Here is a 21,882-nt window from a genome sequence, read left to right as displayed (position 1 = left end):
TGTCAAGGCTCACACATGAATAATGACAACATGGGCAAAATACTGGACAGCACCTTGGCATGATTAACCATTGGCACAGAGGTACCCACATATCAAGCATCTTATGATTTTAGTGCATATACTGCCAAAACAATGACATTAAGGTAAGCAACCATGACAGGCTATGAATAACTGTGTCGCAGTTGTTTCTGTTGCAAATAAATTCTAAGTAGTTTATTCATACACAAGCAACAGAAGATAGGAGAATAAATCAAAGCAAAAGATGCATTTAGTGATTTGATGTTATTGCATCATTTCAAGGACTACAGTGAACATTTAATGCTATCAAGAACAATGGGTTGGTCATCAAGGCGTTGGGGCCTCAAAACATTATTTCAAAATTCCCTCAATTTTGAAGTCTCTTATACATGGATCCTATCAACTTTTTTTCACTGAAGTCACTGTATCGTTATGTCACACGGTACTCACAGAAGAATGTATCTGGGATTGTTGGCATGTTTTGCATAATATGGGAACTGCATGCTATTTGGGGGTGAAAATAATTTGGTGAAGATCCTTGAGGTTTGGCTGGATCAGCAGAATATCAAGGGTCCAGCCCACATAGAGAGGGGTCTTGCTGAGTTGAGTTGCAGAGCTTTGAGGGAGGGGGGAATATTGTTAGCTTTTAGTCAAATTTCAAATTGGTCTATTATAACCTTCATGGGGGTGCAGCAAGGTAGTTTGGGGTAGTGTGCCTGGGTCCTGTTGGCTTTCAGAAAGGGCTTCAGACTGCTTGGTACCTCCAGAGCTCCAAGCAGAGTATGCATGTTATCCATTCCAACTAGTATATGTCCTCCCAATGTTTCACCCATCATTTTTTCTATTTTACATTTTTCTTGTGAGCATGTACAAGACAAGCAGATTCAAATTTGAAGAACAAAGGCCCCAAATGTTTGTGTCATGGTCACTCATATTGAGTATTCTGTCATGACTATTTTAACCTCTCTCACATGATTCTAAGTTATACCCCTACCAAAAATCATCAGCTACTCCTGACTATTTTGGGCAATATATATTAGACTGCTTGACTTCATATCCACTAACTGCTCATTCATTATCTAGGAGTGACTGAATTCCAAACTTCCTGTTATACCCAGAATCAAAAATTTCCCCCAAACCTCCACCCCCAATTCTTTCATCACAAAAGTCCCTCCAGATTTGTTGAACAATTCATCTATTTGTAATGTCGTTGAATGTCTTCTCCTTCGGGAGATGCAAAGCAAAGTGCCACATAAGGTGGATTTTTTCATCTCACAAGACAGCCTAGTCCATATTATCTCATAAAATTGGTAAATTCCAAATGTGTGGGCTTGGTTAAACATCTCCTATGGGGGCATCAACAGGTGATGGTGATGGTTTCATTTTAGGTTGGAGAGATGGCCAACAAATCAGTTGGGTAGATTTCTGACCCAGCTAAGGTCAGGAGGAAAACTGAATTTGCATATTGGAATGGATCAGAGATGGTGATTCAGTGGTGACATCTGAAAGACACGGGAATTGTGAAACATTCCGCTCATTTTCAAAATTTTGAAAAATCATTTAGAATTTTCAAGGTTCTTCACACCTCAAGTAAGTAAAATATCCGACAAAGGGTAATGACCCATTATGTAGATTATTTAATAGCCATAATTTTGAGCTCGACTTCTCTCTGTATGCAGGGAGATGCGGGAGTGGAAAGAGAGGAATGCAGGGAAAGTGAGAGAGAGAAAAGAAAGAGACTAGGAAGGAGATAGAGGATAGAGGAATGCAAGAAAACAGCTGCTGAATTGATCAGGATCTTCTGTTATTTCTGGGGTTTTTAGTATAATTTTGAATTAAAACCAAAATAAAATTCTGAAATCTACTTTAGAAATATTTACTTTGCAGCAGATACAGAATTTGTTGCTTGAAATAATTCCCTGTCAGCGAACATGATGTTGTTTCCTCCCAGGATTCCTGCTCGAGTTCAACTCGGTGATTAACAGTCTTAGCCTCCTGCTCAAATTCCATTACCAGTCCACCATCAAGACTGTCTTCTTCTGTTTTTGAAACATTGCCTATCTCCGTCCACCTCATTTCCACTGTCGCTCAAGTATGCAACCACACCTTAGGCACCTCTAGACTTGACTTTTCTGAAACTTTCCTTGCTGGCATCCTGAGATCCATCATACATGATCTCTAACTGACCCAGAACTCCGCAGCCTACATCCTGTCCTCCACAAATTCCCACTCAGCTATTACCCTAATCCTTGCCAACTTGCTTTGGTTCCCCATCCCTCAGCTCATTGACTTAAAATCCACATCCTCATCTTCAAATCCCTCCATGGCCTTGCAGTATCCTATCTTTGTAATCTCATCCTTCTTGCAACCTTCTCTCTTCCAACTCTGGTCTCCTCTCTCTGCTCTACCAACAGTGACAGAGTCTTCCCATTCTGCAACTCGCTCCCGAAACCTCTGTCTTGCTTCGTCACTCTCTGCCTGCAAAAACCTCGAACTTACCTCTTCAACTGCACTGTCCTCAGCCTTTAATTTCAGCAACTTCAGATCATAACCACTGTGGATAGCAGATGATGGTAATGGTTCTGCTGTTGCTATTTACAGCATCTCTAGACCCATCTTTTGTTTCTTCACTTGTCCCATTACCAACCCTTTTGCCTTGCACCATCATCCCCTTTGTCATTTAATAAGTCCTGCACTCCACGCTATCACAGTCCTTCTCTTTTGATCTTTCCTCCCCTCCTTCCCCCTTCTTTCCCTGGCTCTGTACTTGCTTATAAACTGTTAAATCTCTAACTTTTCCAGTTCTGATAAAAGGTCTGTTTCTCTCTCCACAGATACTGCCTGACCTACTGTGTATTTCAGCATTTTCTGTTTTTATTTCTTCAACTGTACTGTACCTCATCTAATTCTGCTCATATTCTTGCTCAGGTTTAATGCCTAGCTGTGAAATGCCTTGAAATATTTTGCTATTTTCAGATGAAGCTCTTCTAGGAATGGAACCTGCATAAAAACTCCAGTATGGTGACAATGTCCCTTTAAAAGAAAGTTCTGCTCAAAATATAAATGATGTTCATCCTAAAGAGTATTTGTTGTGATGAAATGTATCTTATTAAACTTTCCATTGTTTTGCAATTTTCAAATTGTGATTCCAGCCTAGAAATGATTGTTGTTGATGTTGATACATTACAACAGTGACTACACTTCAAAAGTACTTCAGTGGCTACAAAGTGCTTTGGGACATCCTGAGATTGTGAAAGGCGCTATATAAATGGATGTCTTTCTTTCTTTTACTAGATGAACCCTTAGTTTCCTCAAGACTTTTCTCTCTGTTATTTGAACACAATTGTTAACCTGCTTATTTTATCCATTCGTATCACATTACTCTGTTTGCTATTTTACCGATGCTGTTAACCTTTAAATTTTATTTATGCACTAAGCATTACTTTACTATTGGTCAACATTAATTTCTAGCCTTAAATGTAAAAATGTGACTGAAACAGTGAATGAGGAAGTTGATTCCCAGTCACGTATTCAAACAGTCATTGAAGTGTTTAGTTTTGATGACCTGCAAGGGAACTAGAAAAAAAACTCCAAAAATCTGTAAATCGGAAGTAAACAAAGCTACTGATTGGTGGCGAAGAAATGTAAATTTAAGAGATAATTTAAACATGATGGATTACAGCAGTAAAGGCGGCACTAAACAGGATTATAAAAGAAAGCCTGAAATATATTAACTTCATGCAAGTTATCTTTAAAATCCTGATAAAAATTTTAGTGAACATATTTCAGAGGTTTATAAAATAAATCCAATGCATCTTTACACAGTGCCATTCAGGTGGATGAAGTGCCATCTGCTGTTTTACAGGGTATTGCTGGTAATTCAAGTTCTACATTGCCTAATATTAAATATTGCATTTCACACTTTTAATTATTATTTTCAAACAATTTGCTCTCCATTTTTAGTAATTGTTTTTCCACCCTTCCATTTCCTTTGTGACACACATCAATCCCAAAGCTGTCACCGTTTTCAGAGTGTCAGGAGTGAGATTTACAATCAAAAAGAAAGAGACAGGCCCCCTGGATCCCTTCAATAGGTAAAGAAACTGCTCAGCGTGGAGGATTAATTTTTCTCTTTGCAGTGCCTGGGGAATGATTAGAACTCAGATGCTATAGAGAGGAAAACTAAGTGGAGACCTGCTACGTTACCGCTACACTGACCAGCATTTCCAGGGTTTTTCTGGATGGGTGCAGATCCTGTGTTGTTAGAGAAATTAGGCGGGAACAAGTGCTCTCATTCTTAATGTTCCAAAAAAGTTGGCGCTGGGGCTTGTGGTGGGAATGTCCTCAGATCAGAGGATCTGAGGGGGCGGGGGGGGGGTCCAGGAACAAGCTGAAGAGAAGCAGGACAAATGCGATTTTCACTTTTCCTATACCCAGGATTTTCATGCTTTTCCTTTTAGTCTCTACTAAATTTGGCTGATACTTACATAGAAACATAAAAAATAGGAGCAGGGGTAGGCCATTCGGCCCTTCGAGCCTGCTCTGCCATTCAATATGATCATGGCTGATCCTCTATCTCAATACCATATTCCTGCTCTCTCCCCATACGCCTTGATGACTTTTGTGTCTAGAAATCTATCTAGCTCCTTCTTAAATATATTCAGTGACTTGGCCTCCACAGCCTTCTGTGATAGAGAATTCCACAGGTTCACCGCCCTGTGAGTGAAGAAATTTCTCCTCATCTCAGTCCTAAATGTCCTACCCCCTATCCTGAGACTGTGACCCATCGTTCTGGACCCCCTGCCAGCGAAAACATCCTCCCTGCATCCAGTCTGTCTAGCCCTGTCAGAATTTTATATGTTTCAACGAGATCCGCTCTCATTCTTCTAAACTCGAGTGAATACAGGCCGAATCGACCCAATCTCTCCTCATATGACAGTCCTGCCATCCCAGGAATCAATCTGGTGAACCTTCGCTGCACTCCCTCTGTGGTAAGTATATCCTTTTTTAGGTAAGGAGACCAAAACTACACACGATACTCAAGGTGTGGTCTCACCAAGGCTCTGTATAACTGCAGTAAGGCATCCTTACTCCTGTACTCAAATCCTCTTGCAATGAAGGCTAACATTCAATTGGCTTTCTAACTGCTTGCTGCACCTGCATGTATGCTTTCAGTGACTGGTGTACAAGGATACCCAGGTCCCTTTGTACATCAACATTCCCCAATCTATCACCATTTAAATAATACTCTGCCTTTCTGTTTTTCCTTTCGAAGTGGATAACTTCACATTTATCCACATTATACTGCATCTGCTATGTATTTGCCCACTCACTCAACTTGTCTAAATCGCCTTGAAGTCTCTTTGCATCCTCCTCACAACTCACGATCCCACCTAGATTTGTGTCGTCAGCAAACTTGGAAATATTACATTTGGTTCCCTCATCCAAATCATTGATATATATTGTGAATAGCTGGGGCCCGAGCACTAATCCCTGTGGTACCCCACTAGTCACCACCTGCCACCCCGAAAAAGACCTATTTATTCCTACTCTCTGTTTCCTGTCTGTTAAGCAATTTTCAATCCCTGCCACTATATTACTGCCAATCCCATGTGCTTTAATTTTGCACACTAACCTCTTCTGTGGGACTTTATCAAAGGCCTTCTGAAAATCCAAATAAACCACATCCACTGGTTCTCCCTTATCTATTCTACCAGTTACATCCTCAAAAAACTCCAGTAGGTTTGTCAAACATGATTTCCCTTTCATAAATCCATGGTTGACTTTGTCTAATCCCGTTGATATTTTCTAAGCGTCCTGTTATCACATCCTTTATAAAAGGCTCTAGCATTTTCCCTAACCGGTCTGTAGTTCCCTGTTTTCTCTCTCCCTCCTTTTTTAAATAGTGGGGTTACATTTGCCACCCTCCAATCTGCAGGAAATGTTCCATAATCTATAGAATTTTGGAAGATGACAACTAATGCATCCACTATTTCCACGGCCACCTCTTTTAATACTCTGGGATACAGAATATCAGGCCCTGGGGACTTATCGGCTTTCAGTCCTATTAATTGCTCCAGCATTATGTTTTACTACTACTAATTTCCTTTGATTCCTCCTTCTCACTAGACCCTTGGTTCCCTAGCATTTCTGAGAAGTTATTTGTGTCTTCTTCGTGAAGACAGAACCAAAGAATTTGTTTAATTGCTCTGCCATTTCCGTGTTCCCCATTATAAATTCTCCTGTTACTGACTGTAGGGGACCTACATTTGTCTTCACTAATCTTTTTCTTTTTACATACTTGCAGAAGTTTTTACAGTCCACGTTTATGTTCCTTGCAAGTTTACTCTCAAATTCTATTTTTCCCCTCTTAATCAATCTCTTGGTCCTTTTTTGCTGAATTCTAAACTGCTCCCAATCCTCAGGCTTGCTACTTTTTCTGGCAACTTTATATGACTCCTCTTTGGATCTAATACTATCCTTAATTTCTTTTGTTAGCCATGGTTGGGCCACATTTCCTTTTGTGTTTTTGCGCCAGAAAGGAATGTATAATTGTTGCAATTCATGCATTTGTTCCTTAAATGTCAGCCATTGCCTATCCACCGTCATGCCTTTTAATGAAGCTTCTCAATCTATCATAGCCAATTCACTCCTCATACCTTCGTAGTTTCCTTTGTTTAGATTTGTTAGTGCACTCTTTTGTTTGTACGCTCTGTCCCTTCCTGACACAATCTGGTTATCCTTACCCCAATCACTTTCCTGCACTGCTTCTTTGTTTTTTCTCTTTAGCATTCTAGATTTCTCTCCACCGGGACCCTCCCACCCCTTATTTAGTTTAAAGCCCTATCTATCTCCCTAGTTATTCGATTCACTAGAACTCTAGTCCCAGCATGGTTCAGGTGAGTTCCGTCACAACGGAACAGCTCTCTCTTTCCCCAGTACTGGTGCCAGTGCCCCACGAATCGAAACCCACTTCTCCCACACCAATCTCTGAGCCACGCATTCATCTCTCTGATCTTATTTACCCAATGCCAATTTGCTCGTGGCTCAGGTAATAATCCAGAGATTGGCCACTCTTCCATCTAAAGACATTTTTCACAGTAGCAGTATTATTTACTAACAATAGACACAGCAGGTATTCATAGTATACAAAATAAGCATACTTGTCAATCAAATCATGCAACCTATAAACTGCAGGTCCTGTCAAAGCAAATATTATAGATAAATGAATCTTGTTGAATTTGCAGTATCAGCTGACATTACAATCTTTTGAACAGGAGGAAGAGTGCTTCAATAATGCCTATATATTTGCAACCTATTTCTTTTAGTTTCTGTCCTGCCAGTTCTGATTTATTTATACAGCACAGGCACGATGGGCCAAATGGCTTCCTTCTGTGCTGTATCATTCTATAATTTCATTGACAAATATATCTACCATTAAAGATCTTGAGGTAAATTTTCATCTTCACTGCCTGGGAGGTAATCCGGCAGTCCACTCTGCTGGATTACCACCTAGGCGGTGAAGGCAAAAAATTACTCCCTCTTGTCAAAAGACCTTAAGGTACCATTTATAAGACATCTTTTTCACAAGAATGCAAAAGGCACTCTTTTACTTATCTCTTGAGCCCTCTTAAACACACACCATAAAAAGTGATGCATTCAGGTTTGATTCAGAATTTTGTATTATTGCTAAATACATGAGAAACATACAGAAATGATTCTCACTACAGAGAACAGATTAGTTTCATATCATACGACAAATTACGATAGCCTTAATTTAATTTCACCGACTAAACTAGGATCATCTTAAGCAGCAAATTTTCCAGGGAGGCAAATAACGTGGAATATGCAACACAGATTGGGGAAGGAGGGAATGAAAGAGACAAAGAGGGAAAGAAATATGAGACAGTGCTGACTATACACACAAATATATCTACATGGACCTCTCTCTCATATATATATACACACACATACATATCTTATGTTTGTGCACATTTTCTGTCTGCACAACTTAATTTCCTGCTGTCACATATTTGTCACTACTTTTTTCAATTAAAAATTCCTCTGTTCATATTTATAATAGGATTTGCCTATGTAACCTTGTCACTCCAATAGGAGGCATAGTAAATAACTCTGAGAACCAATGGAAGTTGAAAAGGGATATTGATAAGATGGTGTAATGGGCAAAAGAATGGTAGATAAAATTCAACATCAGTAAATGTGAGGTTATACATTTTGGTAAAAAAAGTAAAAGTAAGAATTAAACTTCGAATAGGGGGTAAGTTGGGTGATATGGAAGAGCAAAGGGATTTAGGGGTTTAGATTAACAAGACAGAACCTCAAGTGGATAAGGCCATAAAAAAGCTAATGGAATACTGGATTTTATGGCAAGAATCGAGGTACAGAATATAAGTCGAGATGTAATGATGAATCTGTATACAACTTTAGTACAACCACAGTTGGAGTACTGGCTGCAGTTTTGGGCTCCATACTATAGGAAGAATGTTGAGGCAATAGAGACTGTACATTGCAGATTCACTATGATGCTGCCTGGTATGAGGAAATACAAATACAAAGAAATTTGAAAAATTGGGGCTGTTTCATTAGAAAAGAGGGGATTTGACAAGAGATGTTTAAAATTATGAAAGGATGGGTCAGAGTAGATAGAAGACTGTTCCCAGTGGTTGAGGGTATCTACAAAAAGAGGGCATAGATATAAGATTAAATGTAAGAGATTTAGGACAGAGCATAGGAGAAACTATGCTCTGTCCTAAATCTCTTACTTAGAGGGTTGTGAGGCTGTGAAATTCACTACCAAAGATTATATCAATTTCAAGAATAGGATTAATAGGTGAGTAAAGGAAAGGGAGATAAATGGATCTAAGAACAGGATAGACACATGGGATCATGACTATTACTCGAATGGAGGATAAACATCAACACAGCAAGGGGCAGGGTTTATCTGTGTCATCCTAAGAAACTGTTCCATTCTGGGATAATGTAAGAAAAGATGGAAGAAGTCTTGCTTTTCAGTTTCTTTTTACCAGGAGAAAGCCTGAATCTTGAGCAGGGTAAAAAATAAATCCCTTGTGGAATATTTCTAGATCTTCTGTACAGTTACTAACTACTAATCTTGCATTTATAAATTAAGCATAAATACATTTTATATGTTAATTTAGCCTGTATGAATTGGTTTAGCATTTGATATTCTCTGCTTTCCAGATTGACACAAGACATAGTGGGAATACTACTCAAATTACAGCATTTAGTGGCACTGTAAATTGGATAATTGTTATCCCTGGATGATGCAATTGAAGACACAAACTACCTGATCACAAGGAATGTAATGGCTCATGGCTGGCTTGATGCAACTTTTAAGAGTGAAACAGTGCTTAAAAAGCCTCACCCATAAGAATCCAAGAATTAATTATACCATTCAGTAACTGGTTCATACTTATTTACAGTTCAATGCTGTTTATCCAAACATTTCAGAAAATACTTAATCAGATAAGTTGATCACTCAAATAAATGACTGAGTATTGACTTCAATGTTGTAACAGTTTAAATTATATTAATTCTATATGGAAACTTATATACAGTACAATGAAATAATTATACCTTCAAGGCTTTCTAAGAGTTCAGCTTTTAACTATACTTTACACAAAATCACAGGTCATCACAAAATAATTTGTTGGATTAGATTTTTAAAAAATCTTTTTCCTAGTTTCTCACCTGTATACTGTAGCTAACACTAACAATTGCACTTGTACCAGCCTCCCTGACAACCTGCAGGCTGACAAACGTGGCCTTCTGATGAATGACAGGAAGCCGAGATCCCACAGCGAAAAAGATCAACTTGTGAACCTTATCACTCTCCAGAATAGTAATGTTTAAGAATCGAGCGCTGCTATTTATCGTGGCCCCTGCACCCACTTCATAGATTTCCACAAGAAACCACGTTTCAAATTCTGGGATCTGCAGAGGAGCATTCAAAGAACAGTAAGTATGTAAGAAACATTGTCCATTCTTTTCACAGCACAATGTGGTCATTACTTAAGTGACATGTTGAAAGATAATGACAGTCTAAAATTGAAACTTAACTTTCACAGAAATGTAGCTGTCAGTAGTTTCAAAATTTCATGGGTAGAGTAAATTTTAATTCAGCACAGCTGAAAACATGTATAATTCATGGTCCCATGCTTCACTTCCAAGGCATTGGCATAAATCCAAATTACAATTGATAGTTTATGGACAACATATTGACAATATATTCATAAGAAAAAGATGTATTAAGTAATGAAAATACTGGATAGTTAACTCTAATAAACTTCATATTGCATTATTTGTCATGGTTTTACCTGTTTGTTGCTACCACTGCACAAGATTTTACGATTCCCCTTTGAGTATTGCGGGTTTAAAAGTGCAACTAGATACTAATAAATTAACTTAAAATCATCTTATCTTTGATATTCTTATTTTAATTTTCATATCAATGTTACGAATGTGTTAAGATTAGCGTCTTCTTGATTCACCAAGGGGCAATGGCATTACACCTTTTTCAGGTAATACATCTTTGAATACATAAGGGCTGAAATTTCACTCCTGTGGGCCAGTGGCTGGGCATAAGGGAAAGCAGATCTTTCAGGGGAAGAGTCTTGTTCAGGCAATAACATTGTAGACACGCTGCCCAGCGTTTTTCCGTCAGGCAGCATTGGCCAAGCAGAAGACTTGCGCTGCTCCACGACATGAGCTTATTACAGAGCCAAAGAAAATCCTAACAGGAGCGTGTTATCCAGCCCCATTTTTCCAATGGATTGGGATGGGAGTATGTCGTTATGGGGTTGTACACACAGACGCTATCTGTGCAATCATTTGGTGAGTGTATTTTTTTTACACCCATTTACAAGCTCAAGGCCCTGCCAGGGAGCGGGCCTGTGCCTGCAGCATGTTGGAGGTGGGATAATGGCTTAAGCCCAAAAAGACAGTCAAATTCATGTTGTTGCAGACACTTTGGGTGCACTCCACCAACCTCGGCACGGGGGTAGGGAGAAGGAAAATTGCCCTATTTTTACAATGTGTCTGCCTTTGCAGTTAGAGGTTCTCTGATTATGTAGTTTTACCCTCTTTGATCATCCTAAGTAAGTCATTTATAACTAAGTTGCAAAGAAGATCTAATCATATTGAAATGTGAGTGTACCTGCTGAATACATAGGAGCGTCTGGTTTCTCATTCAGTTGATCAGCATGTTTTAGTTCATTTCAAACCAGGGGATCAATTTTGAGTGCCATCGGCTGGCATTAACGGGCTCAAAATGGGGTTGGTTGCCTTTCTGCCCTGTTAATAACAATGATGCGGCTTGCTCCATTTTAAAAGGGGTGTTACTGCCGGGTGTCAAAAGTGCCTGCCTGTTTCAGGCGATAGGCCCCTTTTCATATGGAAGTTGGGGTCCGATAATGTAAATAGGACCCCGATTGCTACTTTAGCTAGGAACTGGTCAGAAGCTGCACAGTGCTGGCTCCAATCAGTTCCGTGGCAATGGAAGAGAACAGGCCTCCTAAAAGGTAAGTCTTGAATTATTTTTCTGGGCCCCGGAGGAGCAGCAATTCACCACCGGGGCCCACAAAAATAATTTGGGCTGCGGTCGTCCCGGGACCCCTCCCCATCCCCGTAACTTACCTTGTTGGCGCAGCTCCGACCTCATTTCCAGTCTTCAATCTGGATGCATTGGGAAGCCTGTTTGGTGCTTTACAGCTCGTCTGGTGAATATGAATGAGGCTAGAGCCTCAATATCATGGGGACCACTTTGCCACCGGAATGGATGGCTGACTAACTCGCTCCGCCGGTCAGATGCTCAAAAATCAAAATCTACTCCATAAAGAGAAGGATTTCTATAAACAGTTTCCTTACATCACAACTAGTGATTTAAATAGCTCTGGCTTTCTGTTCACTGACCTTGTCTGGTTTGATTTCAATGGTGATGGTACATTCAGTCTCTCTAGTTACACAGAGGGTAATTCCTGATATAACCGTCAGCTCACTGGCCAGATTTACCCCATCTCTTTGTAGTACAACACCTGTTTTATTAAATGTCACACGCCAAGAAATCTTCACATCCTCAAAAGATCTGTAAATGTAAAATAAATGTCACACCTAAAATATTTTGGTTAAAGTAGTAGAGTTCCTTAACATTAGAACATCATTTAAAAAATAATACTCCAAGATCTCTTTGTTTTTCTATGTTCTCCGTTAACATGGAAGTGAATATGGCTCTGATAGGGAATATGAGTCGATTGGCATCTTCACTCCCTGGGTGGAAATCTGGTGGGGCAGATCACACGCCTGATTTTCATTCCATTGAAGCCCCCACCCCGTGCTCAGATTGCCAGGATGTATTTACTTGTGCTGTACAGTGATGCACATAGAAAACGGTTATCTGACATTAATTCTCACGGACCTCCCTATATGAAGCCAGTTATGTCTGGGTGAACTACCTTCTGGCTTATCAGGTATTGCCTACATGTTACCAGTTCAGCTGATACTTTGACACAGGCTATTGAGGAGAGATAAATCCATAGAACAATCTGTAGAACGAGGATGAAATAATGTTCCTGCCCTTCTTAAACCAGAAATAACTGCTTGTGATATTAGCAGATAGGAAGAAGTGCTAGTAGGTGAGCACTTTGGTGAGAGTGACCATAATTCGGTGAGATTTAAGGTGGTCATGGAAAAGGACAGGGAGGGGCCGGAAATAAAGGTTCTAAATTGGGGGAAGGCCGATTTTAATAGGATAAGGCAGGATCTGGCCAAAATGGACTGGGATCAGCTGCTTGTAGGAAAATCCGCATTGGAGCAATGGGAGTCTTTCAGAAGGGAGATTGAGACCATACAATGGCAACATGTTCCCGTAAAGGTCAAGGGTGGTTCCAAGAACTCCAGGGAACCTTGGATGTCAGGGGATATACGAGAATGGATTAGGAAAAAAAGGAGGGCTTTTGGCAGATACAAAAGGCTAAGGACGGAGGAAGCCCTAGAGGAGTACAAAAAGTGCAGGGGGATACTTAAAAAAGAAATTAGGAGATCAAGGAGGGGCCATGAAATAACACTGGCGAGCAAAATAAAGGAAAATCCTAAGATGTTTTATAAGTATATTAAGGGTAAGAGGATGACTAGGGAAAAAATAGGGCCCATTAGGAACAAAAATGGCAATGTGTGTGTGGAGCCGGCAGATGTAGGAGGGGTTCTAAATGAATTTTTTGCATCTGTTTTCACTATGGAGAAGGACGATGTAGACATAGAAATACGGCAGGGGGACTGTGATATACTCGAACATATTAACATCGAGCGGGAGGAGGTATTGGCGGTTTTAGCAGGCCTAAAAATGGATAAATCCCCAGGCCCGGACGAAATGTATCCCAGGCTACTGTGTGAGGCAAAGGAGGAGATTGCGGGGGCTCTGACACATATATTCAGAACCTCTCTGGCCACAGGGGATGTGCCAGAGGACTGGAGAACCGCTAATGTAATACCATTATTCAAGAAGGGGAGTAGGGAAAAACCGGGGAACTACAGGCCAGTGAGCCTAACATCAGTGGTAGGAAAATTATTGGAAAAAATTCTGAAGGACAAAATTAGTCTCCACTTGGAGAAGCAAGGATTAATCAGGGATAGTCAACATGGCTTTGTCAAGGGAAGATCATGTCTGACTAATTTGATTGAATTTTTTGAGGGGGTGACTAGGCGTATGGATGAGGGTAACGCAGTGGATGTGGTATACATGGATTTCAGTAAGGCCTTCGATAAAGTCCCCCACAGGAGACTGGTCAAGAAGGTACGAGCCCATGGAATCCAGGGTGCCTTGGCACTTTGGATACAAAACTGGCTTAGTGGCAGAAGGCAGAGGGTGATGGTCGAAGGTTGTTTTTGTGACTGGAAGCCTGTGGCCAGTGGGGTACCACAGGGATCGGTGCTGGGTCCCTTGCTGTTTGTGGTCTACATTAATGACTTGGATATGAATGTAAAAGGTATGATCAGTAAGTTCGCTGATGATACAAAAATTGGTAGGGTGGTAAATAGCGAGGAGGATAGCCTCAGTCTGCAGGACGATATAGATGGGTTGGTCAGATGGGCGGAACAGTGGCAAATGGAATTTAACCCGGAAAAGTGCGAGGTGATGCACTTTGGAGGGACTAACAAGGCAAGGGAATACACAATGAATGGGAGGACCCTAGGCAAGACAGAGGGTCAGAGGGATCTTGGTGTGCAAGTTCACAGATCCCTGAAGGCAGCGGAACAGGTAGATAAGGTGGTAAAGAAGGCATATGGGATATTTGCCTTTATTAGCCGAGGCATAGAATATAAGAGCAAGGAGGTTATGATGGAGCTGTATAAAACACTGGTTAGGCCACAGCTGGAGTACTGTGTGCAGTTCTGGTCGCCACACTACAGGAAGGATGTGATCGCTTTGGAGAGGGTGCAGAGGAGATTCACCAGGATGTTACCAGGGCTGGAGCGCTTCAGCTATGAAGAGAGACTGGGAAGATTGGGTTTGTTTTCCTTGGAGCAGAGGAGGCTGAGGGGGGACATGATTGAGGTGTACAAAATTATGAGGGGCACAGATAGGATGGATACTAAGGAGCTTTTTCCCTTCGTTGAGGGTTCTATAACAAGGGGACATAGATTCAAGGTAAAAGGCGGGAGGTTTAGAGGGGATTTGAGAAAGAACTTTTTCACCCAGAGGGTGGTTGGAGTCTGGAACTCACTGCCTGAAAGGGTTGTGGAGGCAGGAACCCTCACAACATTCAAGAAGCATTTGGATGAGCACTTGAAATGCCATAGCATACAAGGCTACGGACCAAATGCTGGAATATGGGATTAGAGTAGACAGGGCTGATGGCCGGCGCGGACACGATGGGCCGAAGGGCCTCTATCCGTGCTGTATAACTCTATGACTCTATGACTCTAACACTTAAAGCATTAGTACGGCATTCCTTAAGCGTTATTTTAACAACTGTGTTAAACCATTTATTTTAATTGAATTAGCACCTTTGTTAAAACAGAGAGAGGTCATGTGTTAATTGTTCTTTTGTTAATACTGGTAACAGTAATTTCTCAGCTGCTATGTAGTAACATGATTAAGGATGATTTGGCCCCACTTGATTTGAAGTTTCAATAGAAGAGTTGTCACTTCTGGGAGAAGAGCTTTATAGAAGTCAGCAAAGAACCTATCAGATGTCAGATTCCAGGACCTTCTTGCACTGCAACTCTTTTGACACCCGTTGGATTTTATTTTCCAAGAACCAGGAGCTTGAAGTTTATGAATCAACCTCAAGAGCTATGAGAGTGAAAGGTCACAAAAGTATCACTTAGGAGTTGATTATAACCCTACCGACCTGGCGCAAAACCGGGTGGATGGGCAGTTAAAAACAAGGGGGTTACTTACCCATTCATAACTTGACCCTTTCTCAACATTGTCACTTTTAGCCTGTAGGGTTTCTGCAGGAGGATGAAAGGCCTACCCAGAGCAGGTGGGGGCCTCATGAATTTATGCAAATCAGGGTCCCATTACATCAAAAGGACCCTGATTGCATTTTAACTGGGGCTTAGCGAGGAAGCTGCTGCAGATTTCCCACCAGACTGAAGCAAATATGCAGCTGGTCTGCAGACAGAAAATGCCTTCCAAGGCACGTTTGGGCCCCACAGGGAAAGCCGCGGCCTCCCCTGCACCGGACTACCCCCCCACTTCCCATCCACAAGAACCTCGTGAAACATTTTCACCGTGACTTGCCTGTTACATGTGAGGCTTCCTTTGGTGCCAGCCGGTGGCCTCTGGCCCCCAGAACTTCCTTTCCCACCTGCAGGGCCATTGCTGCTTTCTGCTCATTTTGTGCAGGCAACTGACCGGCAGCATGTAGATGAGGCCCAGTAATTAAACTACGACGGGCCTCAAACTTAGGCCAGTGAGTGCGCTTTGTACTCACCCCGTACCCCGCCCACCCAAAACCTGCCGGGGATTAAAATCGACTCTTTATGTTCCTGTTGAGAGTTAGAGATTCCTGGAATATTTACAAATTCTCTGTTGATCCCAGTAGGGAGCTGCTTTCTTTTAACATGTAAAGATGAAAAATATGTTTATGAACTATTAATGAAGGTTTTACCTGTTCTCTTGTCTCTCAACTGTTAGCCGGACCTTCCTATTTTCAGAGTCTTCATCCAACACCAGGCTACTCTGGGAGACCCACTTAAAACCCACAATGCCATTCTGTACATCACTTCCTGTATAGCAAATATATAAAGGCCAAGCAAAATAATTATGTCAAACTAAAATAATTCAAATTTCTTTAAAAAGAAAAGTAGGACTGGGGATTGGATGGTGCAGTGGTTTGGCTTTCGCATGTGGGAACTGGGTTTTAATCCAGCCCTGAGTGAGGGGATTAAAAGTTGCCTCACTCTAAATTTAGGGAATGTTAATCTAGTACTCCAAAACCAAATCTAATTCTGAATTCCAAAATAAACTAAACCCCATTCCTAGTTTCCAGTGATAACAATAGTTATGGACATTTAGTGTGAAAACTGGAAATATAGAGGATTAAGTTCTGCTACCAGCCAATGCATCGTCACTCTTGTGAACAAAGCAAACTCAATGAGGTAACAGAAATTTCTGGGATGTGCGTACTTAAAAGGAAGTGTCCACATATTTATTTCAACCTTTATCAGGTTTCAAAATCAACTTTAGATATGTGTCAGCCTTGGCCAAAGCTTGGTGGGGGAACAGATCGCAAATAAAAAATAAAATGAAAGGAGGCACATGACAAATTCTAATGGTACAGCATCAGACCCCCTGTTTGATGGGCGGTTAACTGGTTATGCAGCTAAAAGAGGTGGGTGTGAGAAGAGTTGCCCAATGTGGCACTTCAGGGCACCCTTCAGAGGACACCAGTGCACCATTCCTGGTAGCAGGTGGGAAGCGGGCTCAACACTGTGTACATTATCTGTAGGGCCTGGGACTATTTGGAGAAGATGGTGGCACACTTAAAGCATTCTGCAAAATGTTGCTTGTTCTGCATGTATTCTTTACTCGTGCCAAGTTCTCACACAAGCTTAGAATGTGTTCTTTGCATCTCATGCATATCCTTAATTCCGGAGGGCACACCTTTAAGATGCAAAGTGAAATGAGATACATTGCCACACTCATATTTTCAAACCCATAATAGCTCATCTGCACGATGCAGTCACTTCCTGACAATCAAGTTAGAGTGCCAATGTCTGTCATTGTGCATGTGCTCCTTCAACTACCAACATCTCAAGATGAATTTTCTGCTGGTGCTTTTCAAACAAAGTTGCTAAAGGCATATCTTCGCTGACATGCCCGAGGAGCTCCAGCGGGGTCTGTGGACCTGCCTATGTGGGTAATGGAAGGTCTAGACAACCCATCTCTGGTACAGACAGACCTCCCTCTGAGGAGCCCTCTTGAAATCCTCCAGCTCCCTGGGGGAAAAAAAGAGTTTTTAAAAAAGCTTCTATCGTACCAGTGGTGGTTGTTGCATATTGCAGGTAACCAAAAGAGCAAGAGTAAATAAAGCATGATAAGAGTCTAAATTAAAGTGCAATGTAAAAAAAAAGGCTAGCATATTTAAACACAACAAAGGAAGGTGAAAAGGCAAAAAAACTGCACAGCTTTAAGAAAAGCAGGAAGTGTTTTCTTCTGCTTGTGTACCTGTTTATGACTTCTGTGAGCCTTCCTTAAAGGGCAGAGTACATGATGGTGTATTTCCAGCCCAAACCAATGAGCTAGGCGGGAGGCAACCGATTTGCATAATTTCCTTATCTTTAATGGAGGCTTGCATCATGGAGCGCTGCCCAGGTGGAAAATCCCATCCGCAATACTTTTAAAGCAAAGGTCTCTGCCCCCGAATTTGGGCTTCCATTTTGCCTGACTAGCATCTGCACCAAAGGGTTCACAGGAGCATATTATAAGCCCCCAAATGAACCACTGGCGAGCTCTAGTAGTTCAATTTTTGACAGTTTTGCACAAATGTTGACAAAATAACCCACTAATTGAGCACAGCTCTAGCATCCTGAAAATAATACTGCATTTTGAAGATCACACATGCTTGGGCTGGCTAAGTTTTAAGCCATTTTTGAAATAAAATCCACCACCCTCCCCAACACCATCAAAGCATTAAACTAAGATCAATGTTGTAAATCCAAAAATTGATTTTGCTCCAATAAATTTAAATGAAAAAATTGAAAAGCCCTATCTAGAATATTCGGAAAATATTGGGGGCGATTTTAATCCTACCTGCCTGGTGGAAAACAGGGGGTTGGTCAGTTATAATTGCCCAGGTTACTTACACATCTTCAAGCCTCCCGGATCCTGCCGACCGTAATTTTTATGCAGGCTTCTGGACAGGCAGCTAAGCCACCCACCCAAAGCCGACGTGGTCCTCCTTTAAACATGCAGAGCAAGAGTGCTCCTTCGGGCCCGCCAAGGAAAGTTTAAGCCTCCCCTGCCGAGACCCTTCTAGTTCCTCCCTCTCCACACTTACCTGAGTGCCAGTGAGCAGCCATGGACCACCCAATTTTCCGGTACCCAGCAGCCACTTCTCACCCGAAATGTGTGGGAGGCATAGCACCAACCTGTTAATGAGGCTCGAGAGTTAAAATAGCCCAGGCCTGATTCCTGCAGCAGTGGATGAGTTTCCAACATATCTTGCCACCCACCCATCCAAACCCACCTGGAGTTACAATCAAGGCCATTGGTTTCGCAGATATTGCACATTTTGAAAGCTGAAAAACACAACAGTAACTCAGCTACATTACACAGGAACAGGAGTAGGCCATTCAGCCCCTCGAGCCTGTTCTGCCATTCAATTAGATCATGGCTGATCTGTACCTTAACTCCATCTACCCGCCTTGCTTCCGTAAACCTTAATAGCCTTGACTAACAAAAATCTATCAATCTCAGTTTTGAAATTTTCAACTAACCTAGCCTCAACACCTTTTTGGGGGGGGAGAGTTCCAGACTACCCTTTTCATGAAGAATTGCTTTCTGATATCATCACTGAGTGGCCTAGCTCTAGTGAAAACTAAGAGTTCAAGCAATGCCAGTTAGAATCACAGAATCTTACAGCACAGAAGGAGGCCATTCAGCCCCTCATGCCTATGCCGGATCTTTGAAAAAGCTGTCCAATTTAGTCCCACACCCGAGCTTTATCTCCATTACCCTGCAAATTAGTCTTGTTCAAGTACATGTCTAATTGCCTTTTGAAAGTTCCTATAGAATCAGCTTCCACCACTCTTTCAGGTAGTACATTCCAGATCTTAACAACTCTTTATGTGAAAAAATTCTCCTCATTTCCCCTCTAGTTCTTTTGCCAATTATTTTAAATCTGTGATCTCTGGTTACTGACCTACTTTTCAGAGGAAACGGTTTCTCCCGACTTGCTCTATCAAAATCCCTCATAATTTTGAATACCTCTATTAGGTTTCTCCTTAACCTTCTCTGCTCTATGGAGAACAATCCTAGCTTCACCAATCTCTCCACATAACTGAAATCCCTCATTCCTGGTATCATCCTGGTAAACCTCCTCTGTACCCGCTCCAAGGTCTTGACAACCTTCCTAAAGTGTGGTGTTCAGAATTTACATAAACTCCAGCTGAGGCCTAACCAGTGATTTGTAAAGGTTTAGCAGGACCTCCTTGTTTTTGTATTCAATGCCCCTATTTACAAAGCCAAGTACCTCTTGTGCTTTCTTAACCACCTTATCAACTTGCCCTGCCACCTTCAAAGATTTGTGAATATGCACCGCCAGGTCCCTCTGCTCTTGCACCCCCCTCAAAATAGTACCATTTAGATTATACTGCCTCTCCATATTGTTCCTCCCAAAGTACATCACTTCATACTCATCTGCATTAAATTTCATCTGCCATGTGTTTGCCCATTTCACCAGTCTGTCCATGTCCTCCTGAAGTCTGCTACTATCCTGCTCACTATTTACTATGTTGCCAAGCTTTGTATCATGCGCAAACTTTGAAATTGTAGTCCCTATACCCAAGCCCAGGTCATTTATATATATAACAAGAAAAGCAATGGTCCTAATACCGACCCCTGGGGAACCCCACTGCGTACTTCTCGCCAGTCAGAAAAATATCCGTTCACCGTTACTCTCCGCCTCTTATCTCTTAGCCAATTACTTGCCCAAGTTACCACCTTCCCTTTAATACCATGTGTTTCTATTTTCCGAATAAGTCTGCTATATGTTACTTTATCAAATGCCTTTTAAAAGTCGATATATACAACATCTACCTTCATCAACCCTCTCTGTTACTTCATCAAAGAATTAATCAGGTTAGTCAGACACGATTTGCCTTTAACAAATCCATGCTGGCTGTCCCTTATTAACCATGCTTCTCCAAGTGAGAATTAATTTTGTTATTGACAATGGTCTCTAGTAGTTTTCCCACCACAGACGTTAGACTGACTGGCCTGTAGTTACCAGGTTTATCCCTCTCCCCTTTTTAGAATAGGGGTGTAACATTTGCAAGCCTCCCGTCATCTGGCACCACTCCCATATCCAAGGTGGACTGAAAGATTGTGGTCAGAGCTTCGGCTATCTCCACCCTTGCTTCCCTTAGCAACCTAGGATGCATCCCATCTGGACCGGGTTACATGTTGATATAATTTAATGATTATAAGCCACACTATAGGTAATATTTCTGGTACCTAAGATAACGATCTTCATAAAAGCTGTGAATCCGTGTTCATCTTTTCCTTCCACAATTTGTGCACCCCCATGGGGATTTGTCAGGTAGACATAAAAAAATTCTTGTCCCTCTGGTTCACTATCATCTAAAATTCTGATGGATACACTGATCTCCCTTTGCTCATCCTGTAGAGTAACATTCAAAGCTTCATCTTCAAAATCTGCTCCTTCTTTGGCCCAGGAAAAAGTGGAATTTTGCTGGATGTTTTGGAAAGGGGTTTCTTGTAAACCACCTGCAACCTTTTTTTCTCCAAAAGTTATAACACTCGCACTGATGATCCCAGTAAATCCCAGCGTTCTTTGAATGTGAAGGAGCACTACACTTGATGTATTATTATCATCCTCTACAGTGTGTATGACAGTGGGTCCAATACTTAAAACACCATTAATGGCATCATTGGCAATAATGGTTATAGATGACACACTAAAGTCTAGATTCAAGTGAGGTTTTTCTTCTGTATTATTTGGCCTAAAACCCAGAACTTCAACGCTGGACAAATTTAGGTAGAATACTTCATCCATTTCTGGAATATTATCATTGACGATAAACAATTTAATAATAGCTTCAATCTGATGTGAAGTAAAGATGAGTTCTCCATTTTGGATGCGTTCATAATCTTCATCAGGTTTGGCACTTACTGCTGTTGTGTAATAGGTCAGTTTTGTTTTATTGCCACGGAAACCAAACAATCTCTGGACACGCAAAGTAATTATGTCAGCATCTTCTTCAATGCTGATCTGCCTTGAATTTGGGGCAAGTTGGAAGACTCCCAGTGGTTCAATTTCAGCTACAGTGAATCCTGATCTATAAAAATTAAACAACAAGTAAGTATTTTTCATCCTTCATATGTACAAACATGCCATAAGAACATCACAAGTTAATTACTGATCACGCAGGCAATTCAACCCATCTTAATTCATCCAACCAGAATCATCCTACATCCTAAATGATTCCAAGGGTTTTGCCTCCACCAGTCTATCCTGGAATTTGTTCCAGGTACTGATCACTTTGTGAAGAAGAATTTCTGATATCGGTTGTAAATTTCCTTTTACTAGTTTGAACACATGCCTTTGTCCTACACTCACAATTTGCTTTAAAGTG

The 21,882-nt window shown here is 41.2% G+C and overlaps 1 protein-coding gene across 1 annotated transcript in view; it reads right to left on the bottom strand.

Annotated features, from left to right (window-relative positions):
* adgrv1 (adhesion G protein-coupled receptor V1) overlaps positions 1-21,882 on the bottom strand; it is a 507,287-nt gene that overhangs the window by 198,393 nt on the left and 287,012 nt on the right. The window contains exons 73-76 of the mRNA XM_067982173.1: positions 20,741-21,585; positions 16,173-16,290; positions 11,971-12,142; positions 9,751-9,993 (exon numbers count right to left, since the gene is read on the bottom strand). Of these exons, the coding sequence (XP_067838274.1) occupies positions 9,751-9,993; positions 11,971-12,142; positions 16,173-16,290; positions 20,741-21,585 (1,378 nt within the window). The remainder of the gene's footprint in view (positions 1-9,750; positions 9,994-11,970; positions 12,143-16,172; positions 16,291-20,740; positions 21,586-21,882) is intronic.

Source organism: Heptranchias perlo, chromosome 4 (genome assembly GCF_035084215.1).
Source record: "Heptranchias perlo isolate sHepPer1 chromosome 4, sHepPer1.hap1, whole genome shotgun sequence".
NCBI classification, from domain to species: Eukaryota; Metazoa; Chordata; class Chondrichthyes; order Hexanchiformes; family Hexanchidae; genus Heptranchias; species Heptranchias perlo.
The sequence above is the reverse complement of the archived record's forward strand: the minus strand, read 5'-3'. Positions and strand labels throughout refer to the sequence as shown.